General features: G+C 43.2%; 1 protein-coding gene across 1 annotated transcript in view; it reads left to right on the top strand.

Annotated features, from left to right (window-relative positions):
• Positions 1-9,401, top strand: part of LOC119596466 (histone H3.3-like) — a 19,954-nt gene extending 10,553 nt beyond the window's left edge. Inside the window, exon 4 of the mRNA XM_037945725.1 lies at positions 8,708-9,401. Coding sequence (XP_037801653.1) covers positions 8,708-8,864 — 157 coding nt within the window. The 3' untranslated portion in view covers positions 8,865-9,401. The remainder of the gene's footprint in view (positions 1-8,707) is intronic.
• The last annotated feature ends 4,676 nt before the right edge of the window (positions 9,402-14,077 follow it).

Below are 14,077 nucleotides of genomic sequence, written 5' to 3'. Positions count from 1 at the left end.
CCGTGCTGAAAGGATGAAAGGCTGACTTTGTGCCAGTCCTGAACGGCCTGAGGGAGCCATGGGCACGGTATTCCCCTGATTTAGTTATCTAGCCCTTACCCCTCAAGGGGACCCTGAGGGGTGGACTGTTTATCCCCAACATAATCCAGGCTTACCATGGCCAATAATGAAAACTTATCTCCACTATTAGGGGCAATGAGGCTTGCCCCTTTATCAAATAGCCCCAAAGATGTAAACTCATCCGATTCCCTGACCCCAGGCTCTCCTTTGACCACGGCTCCGAACACTGCAACAACTACCCCCTCATCAATGCCTACTAGTACAATAGCCAACAACCAATCCTTAAGGAACATTTCCACTTTCCCAGCACGCTCAACTTCATCACCTCTACCCCCACAACCTCCAACATCAACCACCCCATCCTCCCTTATTAATACCTTACAGCCTTATTGCCCACCTCCCCATAACATTACCTCCCTCAACACTACTCCATCGTCACACACCCGCCCTTCGACTACCCCTATCACTACAACAATATTGAATACCCTCTTCAGCGCAGCCAAATGGGACCGATTTTTCGTGATCCCTCCCACAGCTCCCTACTCTGATAACACCCTTCTCTTCCAACAATGTCTCCAAAAACATGTAGGTAAAGTCTCTTTCCGTAGCCGACCCGACCGCTCCCGTCTTGTCACAGTAACATCCGAAAACCAAGCTATAGCATTAACAAAACTAACAGACATATATGGTAACCCCATCCTTGCAGAACCCCATCCAACCCTTAATAGTTGCACCGGAACAGTTTCAATCTCCCCAGCAAATTGCCCAATCTATGACAAAGATTGGTCAGATTGTGGAGAAGACCTACTTGCCTGTCTCACAGACTATGATGCAACGTCAGTACAATGCTACTCCATTCCCCCCAGAGGTAATCGAAAGAAACCCACTAACATAGCCAAAATTACCTTCCGTAGACATGACCTTCCCTTTAACGTCTATATAGGAGGAGAATCCCTCCCTGTTCGTCCATACCAACCTCCTCCACGTCAGTGCCAAAATTGTTGGCGTCTAGGACACCCAGCCAAACATTGCCGTTCCACAGCCAGATGCCCACTATGTGCCCAACCTGGCCATACCCGATCTAACTGCCCTGCACAATCACGCACATGTGCCAACTGTGGCGGCCCCCATAATGTATTTTATAGGGGCTTTTCCCACCTACAAATTTGAGTCTGAGGTAGCAACTCTCAGATTCAAACTTGGACTCACACTACGTGAAGCCAGACAAGAAGCACGTCGACGTGGTTTCTCTCTTACTCCTTACTCCAGTAATACTGCCCATTCTACCAATTCTCCTAAACCCACCCCCCCTACATCTAACCCCCCTCTTCTACCTCCTACCTTCCCCAGTCAAACTTTTGCCATCCTAAATCCAGACACTCCAATCTCTACTACAGATATCTCAATCACCACCACAACCCCAACACCTTCCCCTCTCCCTCCTCGCACTACCCATAACAGACAGAACAAACGTTCCACCCCCTCTTCCCCTACCACACAATCACCTCCACCTTCCTTTACTCCTTTGCTTGAGACACCAGTCCTCTCTTCCCCCCCTCACAAGAAATCCTATATTCCCCAAAACTCCCAAACCAACTCAGAAGAAGAAACCATTGAAAATATTCAAGATTACCTAATGAAAACTGACACTCAACCTCCAAATCTTACAACTCCTGCTCCTTCCACACTCCAAGTAACTGCTGATATCCATCCTCCTCCTAACGATATCCCCCCTACACCCAATCCTCCTACCCCCTCCCAACACAGCCCATCCCCCCCCGACCCCAACCCCGCCCACATTATCCCTCCCACCATCCCCTCTATCCCTTCCACTCCCTCCTGGATACACACGTGAATCCCTTATGTCACAAGTATCCCCTTCCTCAGACCTTCCATCTCCTAATACCCCTCCTAGTAGAACACCAACTCCCACACCTCTCCCATCTCAGACCTCTCAGTCCTTTTCCCACCCTCTAGCTGCTTCCCCCCTCAAAATCAGTAAAGTATAACTATCCTTCATTAGAATATTCGCGGTTTCCGCTCCCACAGACCTGACCTTCGTCATATTCCTCTTATAGTCCATCTATTTGCCTTCAAGAGACCTTTCTAACACATCCTCCAATACCAATCCCCAATTATCATTTTCTCATCCATACTTATCAATCAGAAAACACCTTATGTCACACCTCCCTTTCAAACCAATGTCCCTTGCACAGTTATCCGTATCTTCCTTGTTCCTTATGTAATGTTCCCCTTTCAATCCAACACATCCTATTATCGTGCCCACGTTTTGAAACAACCCGTACCTCTGCTTTCCCCCATCTATCCTCCCTTCACCGACCTCCCAACCTATCAGACATCCTTTCAGAATCCCACACTTTCTGCTTCAACAACCTATTCTCTTTCCTCAAACGTATACATATCCTTCATCTAATCTAACTCCTTACCACACCCGACCCTAACCCTTTCACTCACCAATTCCTTTGCCCAGCTTAGACAACTAATCACTAACTCAACCACCCTTCCCAAACATTAACTATAGTGCTACATGACCTTAGATGTCTAGCACATTTCTCTTGCTTTTAACCATTAACCATTAACCCAACTAGGACCTCAGCTCAACCAGTTTTGTATGGTCTTCTCCCTCATTCCTTTTACTTCTCTTCTCCAACCCCTTTGATCCACTTCCTTAAATATAAAGTCCTTGCTGAGAGGATGAAAGGTTAGCTGTGTGCTTGTCCTGAACGGCCTCAGGAACCCACAAGCACAGTATTCCCTGGTATGGCCATTCAAATTGTTCTTCACAATCACAGATGTGTACTAATTGGTGGTGCTCTCATACTGTATTTTATAGGAGCTGCCCTACCTATAAGTTTGAGTCTGAGCTAGCAGTTCTCACATTCAACATTCATAGACCAAGAATGCAGATGAGTTTTTTCTCTCACTGCCTACTTCAGTATTGTCCTTCCCTCCCCTCCTCTCCCTTCTTTCCAAATATGTCTGCATCTCCCCCCAAATCTCTTCCCCCTACCCCTTACCATCCTACCTCAACCCCCTCTCTCTCTCCCAGTCACTTTCTTTTGCCATTCTGTTTCCAGACACACCCATCTTAACCACTTCTCTGGTGCCTGCCCCACCTCCCATCTTCTACCACATTCTCACCTACACCTACCTCTTCCTCCGCTCCTTGGACATCTGCCTCACTCCTCCTAGTAAAAAAAAAATGAATCAGACCTCCATGTGTAACACCTCCCTTTCTTTCCCCATTATCCCTTTTGCTCCCTCCTAGATTCTCATGTGGATCCCTTTTGTCACAACTTTTCTCTCCTGGATCCTTCCTCTCCTAAGATTCTTTCTGATACTTGACCTTCTTCCTTTAGCCCCTTGTCTTATTCCTCAGGATCTTTTTCTCTTACATCCCTGACACCCATTTCTACCCTTATTATGTGTTCATTGCAATAAAATGGTGCCTCTTGCAGTCCCACACATTTTATTGTCCTATGCCCACTTTACTGCAGCTCATACCTCTGCATTTTTCCACTTGGCCTCTCTTGCTTGATCCCAATCATTAACTCATTTTTACCCTTTTTATAATTATTATACACCACATTCCCTGTAATGTTTAAATTGGTTGTAGAATCCCTCCCTGTCTGACCATATCAACCTCCTCCTCATTAGTGCCAAAATTGTTGGCATTTAGGACATCTTGCCAAATATTGCCTTTCTACAGCCAGATACCCTCTATGTGCCCAACCTGGTCATATTCGATCAAACTGATATGCACATGTGCCAACTGTGGGGGTCACAGTAATGTTTTTTTATAGGGGCTGCCCCACCTACAAATTTGAGTCTGAGGTGGCAACTCTCAGATTCAAACTAGAACTCACTCTATGTGAAGCCATTCTTTTGCCATTCTAAACCCAGACACTCCAATCTCTGCTGCAGCCCCAACACTTTCCCCTCTCTCTCTCTCCACACTACCTGCAGCAGACAAACCGTTCCACCCCTTCTTCTCATACCACACACTCACCTCCACCTACCTTTGCTAGTACAGTGGTAACGTGTCGGCCTCTCATCCGAGGGGTCGGCGGTTCGCACCCCGCCCAGGCGCGAGAAGTTGCAACTGTCGCCTGGAGGTTACTGCTGTGGCTGGGCACCACGGCGGGTAAGGACTCGGTTCAGCCGAGTCAGCAGCAGCTGACACACGTGATTAAAAATCAGACAGACAGATGTCACATCAAGAATATCCATTGTAACAAATGGAATCAAAACCAAACCAAATTTGCCTCTACTCCTCAGACACCAGTCTCCTCTTCCCCTCCTCATAAGAAAACCTTTGTCTCACAAAACTCCTCAACCAACTTCTTTACAGAAGATCTTGAAGATATTCAAACTTATCTAATTGAGTCCCAAACTGACACTGAAACCCCTCATCCACCCTCAGATCCCACGACTCCCGCTCCCTCCACACTCAAAGTGACTGCCGATATCCATCTTCCTCCTCATCATATTCCCCCTTCACCACTCAACACAGCCCATCCCTTCTAGCTCCAGTTCCACCTACATTAACCCTCTCTCCATCCCCTCTATCCCTCCCACTCCCTCCTTGGTACACAAGTGAATCTCTTGATATCCCCCCCCCCCCTCTGATATACCACCTTCCCCCTCTCATTCCTTATCTCACCCCCTAGCTCCTTCCTCTTCAAATTCTCCAACACGCACTGTAACCAATATCACTCATAGATCAACTAAAGTATAGTTTTACATTGGAATATTCATGGTTTCCGTTCTCATAGACCTGACCTTCATTATATCCTTTCTTGTTATAACCCATCCATTATTTGTCTCCAAGAGACTTTTCTTACACATCCTCCTATACCAATCCCACAACTACCATTTTGTGTCTTCTTCACACTCCCTTTATGTCTCGTCTATACTTATCATCAGAAAACACCTTATGTCATACCTCCCTTCCAAGCCACTGTCCCGTGCACAATTATTCACATATTTCTTCGTCATTGGATTACAGTTATTTCCGTCTACTTCACCCTTTCCCGCCCCATTGACTTTGTTGCTGTTGAAAATCTAAATTCCTAACTACAGCCACCTTTCCTCATAGTTGGTGATTTAACTTCCGCCACACTCTTTGGGGTGATTCTATCACCAATTTCCATGGCCGAACCCTAGAATGCTTCCTTTCCATAACTGGCCTTATTATTCTTAATTCAGATTGCCTCACACATTGACATACGCACGCAGTCTTTTTCATGCATTGATCTCTCTCTGTGCTCCCCTTCTTTTCATTTAGATTTCCATTGGTCAGTTCTAGACCGCTTTCCCTACACTGACCACTTTCCAGTTCTCCTTTCTCCTTTTTCATATAAACCACATCCCAACTCCCCACGCTGGTGCTTTGATAGAGCTAACTGGCGTATTTTCACTTCACACACTGCCATTCCTACCCTCCCACCCCCCTTCTCGTCCATTTCAGATGTAATACAGTATTTCACAACTACACTCCTAAGAGCTGTCTATACAGCCATTCCTCGAATCTCAAGACCTTATACCTTTAAATTTGTTCCATGGTGGAATTCCTATTGCACTAAAGCACTTCACTTAAAGCGTGCAGCCTGGAACAGTTACCACTACAAACGAGGCACCCCTAATCAACTATCAGTCCTTATCTCCTTTAAAAGAGCATCTGCCTGTCTGCATCGTACAATCAGGAACAGTAAAACAAATAGCTGGCAAAATTGTTTCAGTTACATCTTCTACATCTGTCTCAACTATTTGGCACCAGATTCATAAATTATCAGACAAACATCCCCCCATCCTGCCCCTATTCACCATATTCGAGATACTCTCATCTCTGATCCTCTCCAAGTCGCTAATGAACTAGGTGACTATTTCAGCCAGGTCAGTAGTGGTTCTCACTTTTCTCCGCACTTCTCTTCTAAGACCATCAGGGAATGCACCCCCATTATCTTCACCCTATCCTCTGGTTAGTCCTTTAATGCTCTTTTTTCTTCCTCTGAACTCGATGCTGCCTTACAGTCATACTGCAACACTCGTGAAGGCCCTGACGGTATTCACTACCATATGCTCTGACACCTTCCATCTTCCTCTCTATCCTTCCTATTAACTATTTTCAACCACATATAGATGTCAGGAAATTTTCCTTTTCATTGGTGAGCTCTTATCTTCCCCTTCTTGAAACCCAATAAATCAGGTACCCTCCCTCAAGAGTACTGCCCCATTGCTCTAAGTAGCTGCTTGTGCAAACTACTAGAGCGAATAGTTAACTTCAGCTTAATGTGGTATCTTGAATCTCACAATCTTCTCTCTCCTTCCCAGTTTGGTTTCTGCCGTGCCCAAAGTACATCTAACCCCCCTTGTTCATTTCATGACATATATTACATCTGCATTTGCATGCCATGAATCCATATTAGCTATATTCTTTGACCTAGAAATAGCAAATAGTACTACATGGCGGTACCATGTTCTCCAAAAATTGTCCTCCCGATGCGTACGTGGAAACATGGGTGTCTTTATAAAGTCTTCCCTCTCCAAATGCACTTTCCAGGTCAAAATTGCTTCTTCAGTATCATGATTTCCTCAGTTCGAAGGCATCCCACAGGGCAGTGTGCTCAGCACCACTTATTCCTTCTTGCCGTTAATGACATTGTCTTAGTTTTACTATTAGGAGCTCGATCATCACTATATGTTGATGATTTAACCATCTTCGCCTCTGGCACATCCATACCAAATTTCCACCAGTTCCTTCAGTCTGCAATGTCAGCAGTATCTTCCTGGGCCACTAACCATGGCTTCCGTTTATCTACCTCCAAATCTTTCTCCATCCTTTTCTCTCGTACACCTGTAGGTTCCCAGCCTCCACACTTCTTATATGGCACTCCACTCCAAATTCCTTGGAGTTATTTTTGACTCCAAATTGTCCTGGCGAGACCATATCTTATGCATTAAAAAATAAAGCTTGCTGCCGCCTCCAAATCTTGCAAACTGTGTCCCATATATCCTGGGGCTCAGATTGCAAAACTCCGCTCTATCTTCATGTTACCTTGATCCTCTCCACTTTCGATTATGGATGCCATATCTACTCCTCTGCCTCAACCTCCTTCCTTGCTTATATTGATATAATCCACCACTGCGTTCTTCGCTTAGCCCTAGGCGCGTTCCGCTCCTCTCTAATTGAGAGCCTATACACTGAATCAGGCATGCCATCTCTCTCTCCAATGCTATGCTCGATTCCATCAACTTTCCCTCACTAAACTAATTATCCCACGATCCCTGCTTCCAATCTTTGCTTCTTCTCCACGTTTACCTACTCCTTTCTTCATTTGCATGGATACCCTCCTCTCTCATTCCCCTTTTCCCCATCTCCGACCTCTTCCATTTTCTGTCCATTCTTTCCCTCCATGGCTTATACCCCCATATTTGCTCCTCTGTTTTCTCTGACCCACCGAAATCAACCCCCCCCCCCCATTCATGTTTACATGGATGGATCTAAATCCACCACCGGTACTGGTTTCGCAGTAACCTTCCCAACTCGCACTTTCAAATACCCTCCCTCCCATATCCAGTCTCCTTACTACAGAACTGTATGCACTTCTTTTTGCCTTAAAACACATATACTCACTCCTTTCTTCCTCTTTCACTATTTTTACTGACTTCTGTAACTCATTAACGCTCAGAAAGTCAGTACACTTGACCAACCCCCTTGTCTGTAAGATCCAGAACTAATTGTTCTACTTATCCACACGGCATAAAACTATCAGATTTTGCTGGGTACCCTGCCATGTTGGAATCCCTGGCAATGAACAGGCACTCTAGCATGCAACGCCGCTATGTCCACATCACACCAACCACATTTCTCACACATTCCAACTACAGATTATTACCCCCACTTTAATACCTTCTTGTATAACCAATGGCAATCTTTTTAGTCAATTCTCTGCACTAATAAATTACATACTGTAAAACTATCAATCTCCTGGTCAGCTCCATTTCATCAGAACAGGTGTTGGGAAATGGCTCTCGCCCACTTACATATTGGCCACACCCAACTAACACACTCCTAATATCTAATGTCACATTCTGATCCACCCCTATGTTCCCTATGTAATATCTCCCTATCAGTTCCACACACTCAGTTGTCCTGTCCATTCTTTGATGCAGCCAGTACCTTTGCTTTCCCCCACCTATCCTCCCTTCACCGATCTCCCAACCTACCATACATCCATACAGAATCTCACACACTCTGCTTTGACAACCTGTTCTCCTTTAGATGTATACATATCCTTCACTTAATCTAATCCCCATATCTGAACCTACCTTAACCCATTCACTCATCAACTCCATTACCACCTTTAACCTTCTCAATATTAATCTAGAAAGTTGACATAGCAACAAATTTGATTAGGCTTCACAACCCCTTTCCTGTACCTTCCTATTGTGCTAGATGACCTTAGATGTCTAGCACATTTATTTTGCTTTTTTAACCATTAACCATTACCCTTTTTATCTGAATACTTAACCATAGTGCTGCATGGCCTTTTATGTGTAGCACATTTATTTATTTCAAACTTCGATCATAATAATGGTAATGTGAATTCTTGTCATATTTCAGGCTGCAGTCCATGGCATTGATGGCTCTCCAAGAAGCTGCAGAGGCATATGTTGTTGGCCTTTTGGAAATGGCTAACCTTTGTAGCATACATGCCAAGAGAGTCACACTCTACCCTAAGGACATCAAGCTTGTCAGGCGTATCCGTGGCGAATATTAATCTATAGAAACTTGACAGTTTGATACAGTTTACTTTTTTAAATGTGAGGCCTGAAAAAAATGTATTGCAGTTGAGAAAATAGAATATACAATGTAGTTTCCTAGAAATAAAAAGATTAAAACCCATAAATAAAAAAAATAAAAAAAAATGCCTATCCAGTACAAATATTGCTTTTGGTCATTCTAGTTGTTCACTTCTAGTTAGGTCAGTATGTGGTACCATGCCTTTTTTTTTTTTAAGTGGCATGTTGTAATTTATTAAATGTTAAATGGAAGGTTAGAAATATATATTGGTGTAGAGCATTGAGATAAAACAAATTATTCTAATGTTGAATAATGAAAAGTGTCTTTACTATTTGTGAGAAACTATTTTGACAGTAAGGTTTGCAACAAATCTTTGTACTCTTGCTAATTAGTTGACAACTTTTATTTTAAGCTGTCTATGTGGAGTAGAATATATACATTTTAGAAATGTATACCCTTTTTGTTTATATAAAATAGTTTTCTATATCAAAACCATAAAACTATTATTCAGTCACCATGGATTTGCTTCATTGCTTCTTTTGTTTCAGGAAAATGATACAGATACTAATTAATTAAATATAATTAAATCAATTAAAATAAAGTATATAGTCAGTTGGAAGAAAAGAGACAAAATTTGGTAGAAAGATTGATTGTGAACTTGCAAAGTTTATTCAAGAGATTTCTTCTGAATTGCATGTGGTAGATTTGGCATAAACTAATGCATACAAAGTAAAATCAAGTTTTTATAAGAACTAAAATGATTAGGATTTTATTTTTGGGATTTTTTTCTTTCCTGAGAAAAGGGGACAGAAAAAAAACATAGATAGGGTAAGAAACATTTATTTTTTTGCCTTATAATCAAATTAAAATATTTTCATAGACATCATTTCCATGGTATTTACTCATTAATCCATGTTTATGTACTGTACCCTGTAGATTTTTTTGAATTTTGTTACATATAGATGGTTCCAAATGTGCTCAGTCACCAAAGACTTATCAGTAGGCTCTAGTGACCATGCCAGATTTCCCCATTCCTTGAATTTGCAAGAAAATGTTTTTCTTTCTAATGTTATTAACATTAGCATTGTTATCAGTCTTATTGATATTATAGCCTCCGGGCTAGTACAGTGGTAACGTGTCGGCCTCTCGTCTGAGGGGTCGGCGGTTCGCGCCCCGCCCAGGCGCGAGAAGTTGCAATTGTCGCCTGGAGGTTACTGCTGTGGCTGGGCACCACGGCGGGCAAGGACTCGGTTCTGCCGAGTCAGCAGCAGCTGACACACGTGAGCTCACGTGTAGGTCCCCTACCCCCACTCTTCTTATATGGCACTCCACTCCAATGCCGTTCCTCTGGCAAATTCCTAGGTGTCATTTTCGACTCCAAACTGTCCTGGCGAGACCATATTCTACACATTAAAGAAAAAGCTCTCCGCCGTCTTCGAATCTTAAAAACTCTATCCCATATATCATGGGGCTCAGATCGCAAAACTCTCCTTCATCTTCATGTTACTTTGATCCTCTCCACTCTTGATTATGGATGCCATATCTACTCCTCTGCCTCAACTTCTCTCCTTGCCCATCTTGATACAATCCATCACTGTGGTCTTCGCTTAGCACTAGGCGCCTTTCGCTCCTCCCCAGTTGAGAGCCTATACACTGAATCAGGCATACCATCTCTATCTCGACGTCGTGCCCTTCTCTCTCTCCGATGCTATGTTCGATTCCACCAATTTTCCCTCACTAAACTAACTATCCCACAACCCCTACTTCTTACCTTAGCTTCATCTCCACGATTACCTACTCCTTTCTCCACTCGCATGGATACCCTCCTCTCCCATTCCCCTTTCCCCCATCTCCAACCTCTCCCGTTCTCTGTCCATTCCGTCCCTCCATGGCTTATACCTCACCCCCATATTTGCTCTTCTGTTTTCCCCGACCCACTAAAATCAAATATCCCTCCTACTGTCCTTCTCACACATTTCCTTGACCATGTCTCCACTCATTCCTCTAGTATTCATGTATATACTGATGGCTCCAAATCCACCTCCGGTGCTGGTTTTGCAGTAATCTTCCCAACTCGTACTTTCAAATACTCCCTTCCTCCTGAATCCAGTGTCTTTACTACAGAACTGTATGCACTCCTTTTTGCTCTAAAACACATATACTCACTCTCTTCTTCCTCTTTTACAATTTTTACTGACTCCCGTAACTCATTAACTCTCATAAAGTCAATACACACCCTTGTTTGTAAGATCCAGAACTGGTTGTTCTACCTGTCCACACGCCATAAAACAATCAAATTTTGCTGGGTGCCCAGCCATGTTGGAATCCCCGGCAATGAACAGGCAGATACACTAGCACGCCACGCCTCTATGTCCACATCATACCAACCACGCTTCTCACGTATCCCAGCCACGGATTATTACCCACACTTTAAGACCTTCTTGTATAATCGATGGCAATCTTTTTGGTCAAGCCTCCGCACTAATAAATTACATTTTGTAAAACTATCAATCTCCTCCTGGTCAGCTCCATTTCATCGGAACAGACGTTGGGAGACCGCTCTCGCCCGACTACGCATTGGCCACACCCGTCTAACACACTCCTATCTGATGTCACAATCTGATCCAACCTTATGTTCCTTATGTAATGTTCCCCTTTCAATCCCACACATCCTATTGTCGTGCCCACGTTTTGAAACAACCCGTACCTCTGCTTTCCCCCACCTATCCTCCCTTCACCGACCTCCCAACCTATCAGACATCCTTACAGAATCCCACACTTTCTGCTTCAACAACCTATTCTCTTTCCTCAAACACATACATATCCTTCATCTAATCTAACTCCTTACCACACCCGACCCTAACCCTTTCACTCACCAATTCCTTTGCCCAGCTTAGACAACTAATCACTAACTCAACCACCCTTCCCTAACATTAACTATAGTGCTACATGACCTTAGATGTCTAGCACATTTCTCTTGCTTTTAACCATTAACCATTATTGATATTATGATTATTAAATTATATATTATTAGAGTATTAATAACATTAAAAACAATAAAGTAATAGAAATGAAGCTTTCAAAAAATCAAGGTACAGGGTACACAGGTGAGATAGGTAAAACAAATAACTGATGCCTTGGTGACTAAACATTTGTAGAGCCATCTACAAGTAAAGACAATAGATGAACTTATATTACAGTGGGCATGGCATTGTAGTCTTGTCACCTGCACTAATTGGATTAAACAATATTTCTTAAAAGCAGCATGTATATATGTGGTATTAAACTTAAAGAATCCACCTTTTAGAACATTTAGCAACCCCAAAAATATGTAATCAGGAGAAATTATTTGTATGTTCTTTTGTGTAGGTATTTTCCAGGTTAACTCTTCAGGATATATCTTAGAAGTCCATTTCCACCAAAGATACAGCAACATTAATAAGATTTGGTTGGGTTGGAGTAATGCACAGCACAGAATTTTCCAGTGGAGTTGTCATCCAGTATTGGCAGGTTAAAATCTGTATGCAAGAAACTCGTCGTCCGAACTATAAGAGTCCATCATTATCTCAATCATCTTTGTCTTTATTTGAGAGGACATTTTTTTCCTTTTTGCCTTTTAGATTTTCTTTTCCAGTTTTCTTTTTAATTTCCTCCCCAGTTATGATTTTAGCTTTCAAGCTTATTTAACAACATATGGGTGTAAAGATACTGGCTTCTTCCTGGCTTGGATAACAGTTTCTGAAGATTCATCAGCAGATTTTAAAAGAATACTGTTACACATGTTCTCTGGAGCCCTCCTTTGAGTTTCTTTAACAAGTACCTCGAGTGGAAATAAATGTAAAATGTTTTCCATTACATGAGCAAAGTACTGTAAGTGGAAGCAGTTAGTACTGTATTGCATTGCATATTGGCCTTGAAGTTGGAGTAACTGATTCAGACTTTGGCATAAGCTGCCTTGAGGATGGAGCAGGAGTGGATGAGCATGAGTTTGTCTGCCAACCATCCTCATATAATTCCCCTAATCCCTTGCTCATTGTTGTCGTGACTTCCTGTTTAGTTATTTAGTTGTGTGTGAACCATTTCTTCTCCCCACATACTCCAGGCTTACCATGGCCTCCATTAGGTGCATGGAGGCTTGCCCTTTTATCAGTGACTTGACATAACCACTAGTTTTCCTTTCATAAGGACTGCTAATGACTACACCCAGTCTCCATTCCAAGTCACCCACCCCAACTTCCTCCACTAACATTTCTTCATTCTCTAGTCTCCATTTTCCAACCCCTCCTCCCTTATTACTTTTTTTCCTATTTGCCATCCCTATGGTACTCACTCAACACCACTCCCTCTTCCTCCTGTACTCATCCTTCTACTACTACCATCTTAACAAAGCTATTATGTACTCTTTTTAGCCCAGACAAGTGGGACCAATTTTTTGTGATCCCCCCCTACAACCCCTTATCCTAACAATACTCTCCTCCCCCAAAAAGGTCTTCAAACAAGTAGGCAAAGCTTCCTTCTGCAGCCATCCTGATTGTTCTCCCTTGTCACAGTCACATCCGAGCACCAAGCATTATCTACCCCGAATGATCTCGCTGGCAAACCTGTTCCTACCCAGCTTCACCCCTCCCTTATACTGGTACTGGAACTGTCTCCATCTCCCAAACATATAGCCCTGTCTAGACTATGGAAATGACTTGCTCATTTACTGTGATGTGGAATTAGTACATTGTTCCCCCTAGAGGCTGTCATAAGTCCTCCACCAAAATTACTCTCTGTAGACATGACCTCCCCTGAGGTTTATATTAGTGGAGTCCTGCCATATCACCCCCTCCCCCACCATTGTCACAAAGTTGATGTCTTGGCCACACTGCCAAACACTTGCTTCACAGCCCATTGCACTCAATCAAACTGATTATGATCATTCAAACTGCTCTGCACGATCATGCATTAGTGCCAATAGTGGTGGCACCCATAGTGTATTTAACCCTTTCCCGACAGGTAGTATTCATAATGGCCCGGGCCTCGCTGCCGGGGGCTTATATCGTCGCCCTAGCATGTGCGACCACTCATGCCAAATACCAGCATCCCATGCCATTTCTTCATAATACTATGCAGATGTTGTATTTTCAGTTTTCATTATTTTCTAAAGTCTCTACTTGCCATATTTCCTGATAAATCGAGACTGAAGGT

Source organism: Penaeus monodon, chromosome 38 (genome assembly GCF_015228065.2).
Source record: "Penaeus monodon isolate SGIC_2016 chromosome 38, NSTDA_Pmon_1, whole genome shotgun sequence".
NCBI classification, from domain to species: domain Eukaryota; kingdom Metazoa; phylum Arthropoda; class Malacostraca; order Decapoda; family Penaeidae; genus Penaeus; species Penaeus monodon.
This window is presented reverse-complemented; position numbering and strand designations above follow the sequence as displayed.